A 14,052-nucleotide genomic window follows, 5' to 3' on the forward strand; every position below is an offset into this window, starting at 1 on the left:
TGTGGCCTTACAACCCCAATTATGACATCCACGACTATAAGAAATCCTAGGAGACGATTCTATGGATGTGCTATGTATGACAACAAAAAGGTATTTGAACTTGGCAAATCTAGTGCTGTGAAATAGTTGTTAATTCGTACTTGTTCATAATTGTCAATTTGTTTGTGTACTGACAGAAAGTTGGACAATGTCATTTTTTCCAATGGAATGACGAACCAACCTGTGCTCACGGAAGGGAGGTCCCACCTAGGTTGAACAAACAAGTTAATTACCTGAAGGGTGAAGTGTCATCACTTAGGGCTAGACTGAGGATTCAAACATATATGTTAGTTTTTTCCTTAGTGGTTTGTGTTTTGCTAATTTGTCTAAGGTTGATGGGGCATTGATTAATGCTTTTTTTATAGCATGTTTTGTATCACCTTGCTTCAATTAGGGGATTAAGCCAAGTGATTATTAAAACCCAATAACTTCTTGAATTTGTATAATTATATGTACATTAATGTTTGGACCGAATGTGAGCACACTATATTTGGTGGTTACCTGTTTTGTTACATCTGTTTCAATGCAAAATATTTACAGTAGAACTATATATACCGAATGTACCGACCGACACCGAATCGACTCAGCAACAATTTGCTTTTAAAAAAAGCTATGAAATCATAAGAATTAGCCCAGTGATCAATTAGTGACCGGCTCAGCAACAATTTGTTTTTAGAAAAAGAAAAGGGAAAACGTAGAAGAAAAATGGTTTGAAGGACATAAAAATGGTTTGGTGCAAATGTTTGTTTCTTACTTTGTCTTATTTATTTGTATACATACGCACATTACACAAAATCAACAATGTCAACAAGTTTTGAGCAAAAGCGCTATCATTGTCATATATTGTGGCATATTACATTCATATACGACAAGCAAAATAAAACGTCTTAAACCCAAGGTAATGAGGAATGTGATAAGTATTTAATACATCACTAAAAAAATAAATAAAAAAACACTTAAGTTACTTCATGCCAAAGGTAATGGGGAATGTAATAAGTGTTCAATACAACATCACTAACAATAAAAATAACAATAAAAAATAAATAAAAAACACTTAAGTTACTTGATAACAATCACTAACGTCATTGCGTAGCACTACATTTTTGGCTCCTTAGTACACGGGTAAAACTACGTGTACTACCATGATGTGATGACCGTGTCCCACTAGTTTCTGCCTGTGGTTCATGTTGGGGTCCATACAATGTGTGAGCAAAAATAAAATAAACAGAATAAAATGTAAAATAATTTATTTTGTTTTACCTGTGACTGAGTAACCCTATGTGTACGAACCATTAAAGGTGACGACCTTGCTTGTCCTTCTTTTTGGGGTTGAGATTGTGATCTCTACAATGCATTCAGAAAAAATAAATAAATAAAACAAAAACAAAAAAGCCAAAACATAAGTACCAACAATTACACAGAAAGTCGATCAATATTTAGGCATATCTCATCGCACACTAACAAAACTAATAATACAGCATGTTGTATGACTACTAAACTATTTAGTTATTTCTAGTTTTACCTGTGAATCATTAGCCATACGGGTACGAACAGTTGCTTGTGATGACCCTCCTACTGCTTCTATATGTAGTCTATATTGTGATCCCTAGAATGCATGCATTAACCAAACATAGTCAAAATGGAACATTTTCAGGCTAAGACAATGTAGAATGATTTTCAGTAAGGTAACTAAGTTAGCAACAATAATACTAATATTCATCTGTTCAATAAGTAGTAAGTTAAGAAATTTTGAGTAGTATCATTTTTGGGCTTATATGTCTTTGGTTTCCACCTCTTCTGGTCTTCCCTCAAAGGTAAGGCACAACCTTTGTAATTATGCCCTAAACCCCCACAATTTCCACATATTACAACATAGCCACTTCGAGTTAGCTTCTAGGGGTTAGTTGGCTCATCTAGTACTTTTTTTCTAGTAATCTTTGGTCTACCAGGAGCCCTTCTCATGATAAGTGGCAGAATCTCATCGCATGCGTCATTAGCCGGCCATGTATTCGGACCTTCAATGCCATATACTCGAGATGCATATCATTCCATGTACTTGTCCATCTTGTAATACGCATCCAAATACTCCTCTGGCTTTTGTTTATGCATGTAAATTGCAACACAAGCATGTGAGCGAGGGGTCCCATTCAACTGCCATCTCCCACATGTACACGTGTGATAATCTAACCTGACTAAACGCCGTGCATCGTACACGTGGTCCACCTTGAACTCCAGTTCATTCTGCCACCGACTTATACAATTTTTTGCATCACTTTTTGATCTCCCCAATTTTTTCTGAATCTTTGGGCATATAATGTATTGTGCTGCCCGAACTCCATTTCTTTTTTGCTGGAAGCATGCTATTATCATTTAACGGATTTCTTCGACCATTGTCAGGATCGGCTTACCCCTAGCTTTTTTAATCCAAGCGTTAAAGCTCTCAGCCAAGTTGTTCAATAGCATATCACTTTTGAATTGCTAGCTGAAAGCATGTCTAGATCATGACGCTTTAGGTACACCGGTCAGGTAAGCGTGTGTTTCTTTATCCATTGACAAAATCTTCTTCATGTGGTGCTCAAATGCATAAATATTAGCTGCCCGTGCAGCCCCCCACAACTCATATTTGAAGGATTTTCCCGTATACCCTCTAGCTTTGAAGTTTGCATATAGGTGCCGAACACAAACACGATGCTCAGCATGTGGCAACACTATATCAATTGCAGTTCCAAGACCTTACACACATAAATATAATATTGAATAATATGTAAGAATATAATAAAATTTTAATTGATCAAATAAAATATAAGCATTTTATGACACCAAATACCTTATGTCTGTCAGACATTATAGTCCAACCTAGTCCACATTCTGAGCCACATAAATCTTCCAGCAAATTGGTAATAAACCATTGCCACGAATCTCTAGTCTCGGCTTAGCCACTACAAATGCTATTGGGAACATGTCGTCGTTTCCATCCTTGCCTATGACACACAATAATTGCCCCTCATATTCCCCCTTTAGATGACAAGCATCTAAACAAATAACTGGCCGACAACCACGCATGAACCCCTTCTTACACGCATCAAGGCAAATATACATTCTCTGGAAGAATGCTATGTCTATCTGAATAAATGCATTACTACTAAGGTTGGTGCTTTGTACCACTGAGGCGTACCCAGGGGCGGAACCAGGATTTTGAGTGTGGGGGGACGATTTTTTTTTTTTTTTCTCTAATTAAAAGGGTAGGCCGGAGATATCAGTTGTGACTATCTTACCTGGGCGTGAACATAGTAGCACCTACCAAACTTATATAATTTCATAGTAAATCATAAGTCATTTTTGTTAGAATTTTATTATAATTTTTATTACCACTAACAAGTGAAAGAATGACAAATAAATTAATGAATTAAAACCCATCAAATTAACCAACAATGAAAGCTAAAAACAAAACTTATATAACATCAAAATACAGTAAATACTTATTCAAAATCTTAATCTTATGGCATTACAAACACACATTAGCATATATTATTAGCAATATAAACTAAACACAATCTATATGATTCAAGAAAAATTGTACCTTTGAGCATGGATTGTTTCTCCCAACAAAATGCCATAAGGCTCCCAACTACAATAATACTGAGCATGAGAGTATGAGACAAGCCAAAACAATGCTACAGTAGCAATAATTAAGATAACCCAAATTTTAATCCTATGAAATCTCAAATTAGATAAATCAAAATGTTAATTTTAATCTTTAACAATTAAGCCGTGAAAATTATTCATAAAAAAATAAAAAATTAAAATTAAAAAGCCGTGAAAATTATCTAGAAGAAAAAAGAAAATATGAGAGTTTGAGCCAAGCCAAATCCACTCCGGCAAGGGCTCTCTCTCTCCATGCGTGAATCTGGAAATACCCAAATCCAGCAAATACCCTAAACAAATACGTACCCAGTAATTGCCATTTCTTCGTATTTCCCCACCATGTGACTTAGCAAGCTGCTGTCTCTCTCTCTTTATTACCCATTCTTCCTCTTCTTTCTTTATTATTTCTAAGCCTATTTTTCTTTTGAGTAATCTTGGACTTGGCAGGGACTTTGCTAGTGAAGCAAATCTGAGTCTTGTCTCTCTCTTGCTCATATTCAAGTGCGGGCTTCAAAAACCAGATACCCAGATCAAGTTGATGCGCTGTGAAGCTGATTTTGAAGCATTTGGGTGATGGGTGCTTGACTTCACCTTCAGTGATTCGAGGTAGACTTTCCTTCTTGTTTTGGTGAAAATAGGGATTCAGCTAAAGCGACTCAAAAGGAATAAAAAATTATTTTGGGGACAATTTAAGAATTTTTTGGTGAGAGAGAGAGAGTGCTGAAGATAAAAAGAATAAAAAATATTTGATGGGACAATTTGTTGAAGAATTTTTTGGTGAGAGAGTTTTGGGGGGACATCTTAAGTAATTTGGGGGGACAAATTTTGAAATTTGGAAATATATATAAAATTTCACATGCTAATATAAAATTTCTGAAAACTTTTGGGGGGACATTCGTCCCCCCACTCAACAACGTACGTCCGCCCCTGGGCGTACCTCTTTGTGAGGCGATACTGCTTGGAATGACTCCCAAAGAATTGATGCAATGCCTCCTTCTTTGCCCTATAGCAACGAGCAATGGGAATGTCTATGTTAAGGTCTCTCTTTACCCTCTGTTGCAATGCGTACGGGGTCCATGTGGGATCATCCTTGAAGTCCTTCTTATATGTACGAACCATGTAATCAACATCGCATCGGGTGTTTTCGTACTGATTACCATAAGTATGAGTTGGGTACAAAGTTTTAATATGTATACAATTTCTTGTAGCATCAATAGAGACGTGAATCCTCCATGGACAATGCGCTTCGCTACATATTGCACTAACTCTACCCAAGTCATTGGGTTTATAGTGGTACTCGAACCCATTCTGCATCGCATATAGTTTAAATGCCTGCTTGAATGAATATGTATTTGCAAACTGATCCCCTAAGCTAAACTTCATTGAAATTTTCAAGTCATGTTTCTCATTGAACTGCCTATACCGCTTCTTCTTTTTCCACTGTCAGAATCACTGCCTTGCAAACTCGCAAGACCATCACTTTCATCCTCAGATTCGTCATCCCCAAACTCAGCTCTTTTATCATTTATATTACAGTCAACCTTCTCCTACCAGTTAGATGTTCTAGCCTTTTCTTTATTGACCTCATCAGCATTGTAGTATAGGTCTTCATCCTCACCATCAGTTACTTCAAAGTCATTCAACAGCTCCTTTATGACTTTATCAATATCTTGAACAACTTTAGTCTTCCGTGGCCTACCACGTCTTTTGTTGTTTTTAGTTGTTTCTAGCATGGTGTGAACACGATCATGAGCATTGTCCTCCACACCGACATTACAATTGTTCCCCACACCGACATTCATATTTCCTCTTCATCTTGCAATACAGGTTGAGCATACGTTGTTTTTCTTCTTACTCTTCTAACTGAGAAAAAAAGAAAGGATCAACAACCACTACAATTTAGCTAAACCCTAAACACAAATAAGCTTAATGCTCAATCAATAAATAAATAATTTTTTTTTAAAAAAAGAATTACTTACTTAAAAGAATAAACTTAAAAGAAATTCTTTTAAAAGATTATAAACATGTGTACCAACCTCGACTGGTGGTCGGTTGCTTGCCTACTTGCTTTCTTGGAGGTGCACAGTCGCTAAAAGTCTTTTTCTTTGATGGTGTAAAAGTACGGGTAGCACTAATTTTGACTCGTGGGCTTTTAGAAATTTTTGGTTGAGCATTTACAAAAGGGATTCCATCTTGTCCTTCTCCATCTCCACCTTCACTGGCAACCTTAGTTGTTTCGTCCACCCCACCACCCCCTTCTCCATCTTCTCTTTCAGCAGCTTCAAGAAATAAATGCCCATCTATAATAACAGCATCGTCCACCAAATGTTCAACATATAAGTGAACTTCTTCAGATGTGTAAATCTCAACAACATTTAAGAAATCCACAATTTCTGCATCTCCATTCAAAGATATCAATTGGTCATGATGGTCATCGACATTATACCAAAGTCTAAAGTCGTTCAAGTAACCTAAATCACGAACCAACTCTTTCATCTCCCACAAACTCAAATAGTCAACGTCGTACGCTCTTATTTTATAGACGTCACCAACAACGTATGAAAATGGGTTATGGCGCATCATCCCACCATGATGGACGCTTATATTGATCAGCATATCTATAAACATATAAAAGAGACATAAAATATCAGATGATCATATGATTCATGTGAACATACGAAGAAAGTCATAAATTCATGCAATAAGCAAACAATAATTTGCTAAGTGTTTTTTATACATATGCATGTAAAGCGGCTTACATAAGATCGAAAACATGCAACATTGTTTCATTCCATGCAATACGTGCTCTTTAGTGTGTGGTCCATGCTCTCTTTAAGATGGTCCATGCCCTCATACATGTTTGTTCTTTTATCCAAGGGCAAGACTATGTCCTTCTTTAACCACAAATACCAAACTACCACCCCAGCCAAGTTGTAATTACTCCTAACCCTTTCTATGACTCACAATCAGTTGTCAAAGGACAAAACACGACAAACATAGGCTACTATGGACAAAGCAATTACAGCCCAAAAGTTGGCAACAATAATGGAATGAAGTCAGATTCCATTCCAACCACAACCAATATGGACCACACCCGATGCCAACAATGCAATAATGTATGTTTTGTAAAATTCCAACACATTATATATTGTATATATAAATCCAACACAGATTTGACAAAAAATTTGGGGATGGGGGTTTCGACAAACATCTGACAATAGAACAAAAAGCGGAATAAAACTAGAAGAAAAATGTTCCACACTGTTAGACCAGCACAGACCACAAAAAAAGTATGAAATATTACCTTCGATGGGTTGCTGGCCGGTAGGTCTCGGTTCTAGGTTAGAAAATGGGTGGACGCCAGACCGCTAGGCTCGACGGTGGATTTTATCGCGTCAGTGGGTCTTCGTTCAGCCGTTGGTGGGTGCGTCGACGGGTCTCCGTTCAACCGCTGCGTGGGTCGGTGGGTATGCCTGGGATTGAACGCGTCGGTGGGTATGCCTGTCGATGGTTCGTTTTCTCGGGGAAGAGATATGACTTGGGGGTTTTATTTGAAACCCCTAAGTTTTCAAAACTCACCGTTTTGGATGTGACCAAAACGGTGAGTTTTGGTCCTACGTATAAACTTGGACACGTTGGATCAACATTTTTTGTCAATCTGGCATTCGTAAAACACACCGTTTAGAAGGGAGTAACGGCAATTACAATAGTCTGACGGCAGGGATTTTTCTGGTATTTTAATTGGCCCAATGAGTAAATTTTCAAAAGAAAAAAAACTTAGGGACTATTTAATTTTGGCGCGTTGACTCAGGGTTTTATGATATATTTACCCTTTTATTTTTTAGAAAGAAAACCAAAATAAATCAAAGTAAAGCTCATAGGACTATTTGGATCAATCACTGGTGTTGTGACAAAATTTAATACTCGCAAGTGCACGAATCATTTTGCAATATAGGAATGCCAATGCGAGGTCGAACCCACATGAAATTATGTTTTTAAAGAACAAATTATATCTAAACTAATTAAATCATAACCTAGTTCTAAAAGAAATTTGATTTGTTTGCAATAAAAAGAAAACATAAACTAAATAAAAGTAAAATAGTCAAAAGATAAAGTACTAAAGTTTTGGAATCCACACTCACCAAATCATTGCAACTTGTTCTATGTTCATCAATATTATCCGAAGTTCTCACAATAAAATCTTAGGTATGTTTTACTTTTGCTTCAAAGAGTTAATCAAAACCATCTCATGTATCCATTCTTTTACACAAATTACAAAAGAAATTCAATTTAAATCAAATCATCAAGTGTATTAGTAAATCACAAAAGATATATAATTTAAATCAAAATATCAATTGTATCCGTAGAATAAATCACAAGGGATATCCATTTTTTTTTTTTTTTATAAATAAAAACCCAAGCAATCAATTATGTGAAATTATCTCAAATTATCACATGTATCTTGAATCCCAAAAGATATCGAAGAATCATCTTAATAATTGATTTTAAGTAAAGAAATTGAAATATTAAAACTCAATAAAATTGGATAATATTAACTTACATGAAAACAATGTTGCTCTTCATTGATGAGGTTTCATCATCAACCTTAGTTGAGAATTTAGCTACACATGACTATGGAAAATAAAATCTATACCTAGAGAAAAACTAAACTAAGAAGGGAGAAAAGTTGTTGAATTTTGGACTTGGTCTCCAACCTCTTTTTCTTAAGGTTTAGCAGTCTATTTATAGAGGTTTCTAGGGCTTTAAACCCTAAAAATAGCTTTGGTGCCAGCCTGTCAGACAAGTGCGCTCGATCGTACTTGTGCATGTGTTCTTCCTTCTACGGCACAGCGCTCTCGCGCTGATAACTTGTTGGTGGGCGTGGGTGTGCTCGAGCGCAACCCCTGCTAGGATCGAGCTATGCGCTCGAGCACAGGATGGTGCGCTCGATCCTACTTCCTTAGATGGGTTTTCATCCAATCAAATATATTTGATTTATCATCAAATCTAATTATAGGAGATTACAATCAATTACAATGAAATCAAATCTCATAATATTCTCTAACCGGTCAAAGGTCCACTGTGAAGACATACAAAATAGAATGTATCTTTTTGCAAGGAATGTAGAAGGTGCCTAACTTTAAAGTAATTAACTGCAAATCAAGTTGAATGTCATAACATGGGGAACTATAATGGCAAGTCCCCCTCCCTTTGGAGAAATGAAAATGGGCGCGAAGAAAATGTAATGATACCATTGAAATATCAATTGGCAATTGTCAAATCACTAATTGTTCAAAAAACTTAAGCTAATAGGAATAAGTAAATTTAATTATTTAATCAATACTTTAACATTCTCCCTTATGTGTGAGTTCGAACTTCCTTTTAATAGGTGAAATCCAATACATGAAATAATTTAATTAAATCGGGGGTGAATGATGGAGTTAATGAAGAGATTAATATTGGTTTGAACTCATGACTTTTAGCTTTGATACAATGTTAAATCATACTTGTTCCAAAAGCTTAAACTAATAAGAAGAAGTAAATCTAATTATTTAATCAATATATACTTTGACAACAATTATCCCTAAGAGAGCACTAGGATCGTCTCCATTTCGATCTATTTCATGCACCAGATGAAATTTCACAGATCTAATTATGTATGTGTTACCATATGAAAAATATATTGTCACGTCATTTAAATTTTTTAAATAAAATATCATCGTATATATTGTTCAATACAACAAAATAAAATCTAAACCCTAAAATATATATATATATATATATATATATATATATATATATATATATATATATATATATCCTCTCCATTTTAAGTTGATGGATCTCAAGGGTTTTCCAAGGAATTAGAGTTATAGATGAGTGCCAGGCAAAAAGGGAAAGCTAGCTCTTTCTTTCAATCGAGCTGGCCTCACAACATCAAAAGATTAATTTGTCACATTGTCAGGTGCAAATTTGTTTGTAATTAGTAGTGCACCGTGAACTAAAAAAATTAATCAATCTTTGTCGCATTTTATTAGCATAATGTTCCCCAAAGCATATGAAATGAAATATCCACTGTGCTTAATTTATAGAAAGTAATGACATGGATTCCCGAATTTGATGGAAAAATGAAGAAGATAGGTCCATTAGGAAGACAAAAACAAAATGGAATGTAACTTTTTGCAAGGAATGTAGAAGGTGCCCAGATTTATAGTAATTTAACAGCAAATCGAGCTTAAGAACATAACGTGGGGAACTATAATGGCAGGTCCCCCTCCCATTGGGAAAAAGAGAAAAAAGGAGAAGAAAAATTGAATGACAAATGAGAGCTCGACAGGGCAAAGATCTAATGCGGCGGTAAAGCAAGTTAAGGTATATATGCTTTTTTTATTTATTAATCAATAATGATAGGAAGAATCATTGAAAATCCTTTGAACAATCACTGCAAACGCGTGGTTTGCGGGACTTGGTCATGCATGCCTTTTCTATATTAATCCCCACTTAATTAGTGGTGTTAATGAAGATTAGATCGATTTGATACTTAATTCTGCATATATAATTAAGCAGAATATTTATACTCAGCTTCTCACATCTTTACTCCTTTGTGAGTTGCGTGCACCCCATTTCGTGTATCATTCAACTCTTTAAAAACACCAATCAATCAAAGCAACAATATTCTGAATAACACTATTTTAGTACTCGGTTGAATTAGACGTCTATGCAAGACGGATAGATGTAGTGGCAATTTGAAAATAGCCTTTACACATTTGTCATTAAAAAAAAAAAAAAAAAAAACACTTTTAGGAGAGGCACACTTGGTCTTTTGAAAGTCAATGTCTTTTTTTTTTTTAATCACTCTAAATTAAGTTTCTATTGAATTATTGGTAACCATCTTCTTTTCTCTAGTGAGTAAATGAGGCAAAACTGATATATTATTTTAGTTGCATCACCCATCAAGCAGTACTATTTGCTATTTAGAAAATATTATAAGATTCATATAAAATTAGCTTGTAGAAAATTTTGAAAGATAAGTGGTTTTTTAAAAAAAAAACGTTAGGTAGTGTTCATAATTAAAGCAAAAAGTAAACACTTCCGCTGTATATATTATTCCATAATTATATATATCTGTGTGTGTGTTTCTACTCCTTGATTATTTATTTGTTATTTATCAATGGTTGTCTCTTATGTAATTATAATTTAGTTTAAAAATTTAGATTTTTAAATTACAATGTCAAAATTAAAAACTATCTATCCAAAAAAATAAAAAAAAATAAAAAAATTAACATTTCAAAAAGTAATAAACGGTTGGATTTTAATGACAGTACTTAGGTATCGCAATGCAATCATATCACACCTCAACTGGGTATGTATATTTTTAGGCTTTCACATTTTTGGTTTGAAACTTCAAATCTTAAAGGGTTGTTAAATAATATCATTCTAAAACTTTAGTTGTGAAAACCTAATGGTTGTAGTTAAAAAATATTCATTTTTTTATTTATTTTAAATTGTATTTATTATATTTTTAATTTGACTTCTATAATAATAAATTTTTAACTCCGCCACCGGATAGATGGATCGAGTAGTATCAATGATTAAGGCCGGGCCAAATCGATCCATCAATATCATGTGTACGTGGATGTAATAATTATACGTGGTGGGTGCAAACTTATAAGGGGGAAACATGTATTGGTTTCCCATTATGGAAGTGGGGGTTTGTTTCTTATGGTGGAGACTTTCCCCTTTTGGAAGTGGAGTGCTGGCTTACATGTTGATTCCAAGGGGGCTCTTGTTCTAAAGGATCATCGATCGTGCCACTTGTATTGGCAATTATGATAAGCATCTGCTGCCGTGGGTGTACACTTTTTTTTTTTTTTCTTCTTTTTTATTTGGTAACCCAAAAGGCAGGTAAAGCCTCTCATCTTCTCATCCTATCTCAATCTTTCGCATCCAAAAAATGGGTGGGAATTTCCACACGTTTCTAAGTGGCATTCCAGAGTAAGCTAAAGCTAAAGATAAAGCTAAACCTACAGATTTCCTTCATGTCAATATTATTTCAAATTAATGTAGATGGATATGAGTCAAAGTTTTAATGCCTCCTCCTCCAAAGTCCAAAGGATTCGATTTGAGTGTTTCCCACTTAATTGAGAATCATATATATATGGGGGCACCTACTCACCCACCCCTACAAGGCTACACTCCCATAGGGTTGATGAGATGGGGGTTAGAAATGTCATTGCATGCCAGAAAAGAAATGGTGGGGATGCATATATGCTGCTGCAATTGCATGCGTATTGCTACGTTCGAAAAAAACATGGGAAGATTTATTTGCATAATATTGTGAATGCAGCAGCACCTCCACATTGAGCCAATTGCATGCGTATTGCTAGCAGCTCAGGAAAACATGTGATAAGGCACATGGCTCTGAAGCGCGCAGTTGGATATCATCTTCACATGGTTGCCTTGATCAGTTACAGCAGAACACACGTACAACTGAAACATTATTATTCATTATGGCTCTGACATTAACATGTTTATATTTATGGAAACTTCTTTTATATTTTTCCTAATGTATTTTAGGTAAGGTTGTGGAGTAATTTATTTAATTACTACTTGCAAAACCAATTATTTAATTCTACCTCATTCTAATGATTAGCACATATTCTAGTGATGAAGCCGCTAACATTTCAGAATTTTCATATATAAGGTAGTGGGGTACAAGTATATATGAAGAGGTGTGAGGGGGTGCATTTGTTTCTTTATTTGATTAATTAATTTGATCCCTAACTTTTCTGAATGTGTTCATTAATTAATATGTTGTCCTTCCGTTGGTTGGAATTAAGGAAAAGAAGTAAGAGGTCTTAGCACGAGGTTTCCAAGGTCGGAGATGTCGTGGAGCTGGTGAGTCGGGACCAGATGAGTGGGGCTCAGACCTGCAGGTGGCGGTGGGTGAGTTGTCGAGGCAAGTTTTACCTAGGGTTCGGTTTAGGCTTTGTCTCAAAGGGTTTGGATAAGTGCGAGCTCATCTTCCAATTCTGATTGGACAATATATATATATATATATATATATATATATATAGTTACATATGTTGTTTTTTGGGTATTAAAATAAAGTTGTTTATGCTACTTAACGAAGTTGTTTCGAAACAGTGATGTCCTTACTTGTTTATTTTGTTTCGGTGCTTAAACTGCTTTTTGCAATTTTAATTGAGAAGATCAGGTCATTTTATGACATATTGCCTACTTTTTATTTGTATTTCTTGTACTGTAATTATCATTTTGAGTCTAATATTAAGGATCCCACCCCGTTTGCTAAAAAAAAAAAACCCTTTCCAAAGGATATTCACATAAGCCTAGAATTGACCACAGGTTGAAAACTTAAGGATCAAATTAACCAAGTTAAACAATAGAAATGATATAAACATTCTCACTTGCAAAGTCATATTGTTTGACGTGACTTTTAAAATTATTAGTTGTAATTTTAAAAGTCACCTTAAAAAGTGTAAGAGTGGATGTTAGATCCCCCCCCCCCCCCCCCCCGGCGAGCCCCCTTAAATAACAAACAGTAGGATATTCAAAGTAAAATTAGGGTTTGTATAAAAGGTTAAATGTTTGGTGTTATAATTGGTGTACGTTTTTGGGTTAGGTATATTGATTGGGTTTGTGTTGTGGGATGTGGAGGAAGGGATTGAAGTTGAAGAAAACAGGGCTCTTGGGTATTTTCATGCCAAAATAAGATGGTAGTACTATCTAGATCCAACATAAGGGTTTTTGTTCGCACAAGATCCCTTGTTCAAAGTATGTTCCAACAAGACCAGCCAAAACTAAAGATAGGGATTTTTTCAAGGAAAAGGGGAGTTTAGGGTAGATAATAGCTAAGGGTTATGAGTGTGGGCTAAAATCTAGGATTTTTTCTTCAAAAAAAAAAAAAAAAATCTAGGATTTTAATAGTGTAAACCCTAATTAATAATGTAAAAATGTGCATACAACTACGTAACGCTTGTTTAGGGACATTTTGAGGGATTTTGAGTAAACAAGGTTTATGGTATGACTATATATGAATTATTGTATGGATTTGCAAATGAAAATTAGAAGTTTTCTTGAAAATGAATGTTGTGGAGATTTTTTGTGCATGCACTTGTGAAGTTTGTGTTTTACACTGAGAAAGTATAAAAAATAAGAGTATTAAGATATACCTAAGTGATCCCAAGCTCATTAGCTTAGGCTTTTAGGCTAGAGTGATGTTTAACTACGTATATTAATGTACTATGAGTAAAAACTACATTAGCGCTTTATCTCCCAACAAGTGGTTTGAGAGCCATGGTTAGCTTCCTTGGATGGGTGTTTGGTTGTCTGTGGACGCATCGGGTT

The 14,052-nt window shown here is 35.1% G+C and overlaps 1 protein-coding gene across 1 annotated transcript; it reads right to left on the reverse strand.

Moving 5' to 3' along the window:
- Positions 1-2,538: 2,538 nt before the first annotated feature.
- Positions 2,539-5,486, reverse strand: LOC148584652 (uncharacterized). The gene is made up of 5 exons (XM_088518559.1): positions 5,268-5,486; positions 4,622-5,124; positions 3,315-3,336; positions 2,946-3,162; positions 2,539-2,771 (listed from the first exon to the last, which is right to left on the reverse strand). The coding sequence occupies exons 1-5, from the start codon at positions 5,484-5,486 to the stop codon at positions 2,539-2,541; spliced, it is 1,194 nt and encodes a 397-aa protein (XP_088374685.1).
- Positions 5,487-14,052: the final 8,566 nt, after the last annotated feature.

This window comes from Corylus avellana, chromosome 7 (genome assembly GCF_965113065.1).
Source record: "Corylus avellana chromosome 7, dhCorAvel1.hap1.2, whole genome shotgun sequence".
Classification (NCBI taxonomy): Eukaryota; Viridiplantae; Streptophyta; class Magnoliopsida; order Fagales; family Betulaceae; genus Corylus; species Corylus avellana.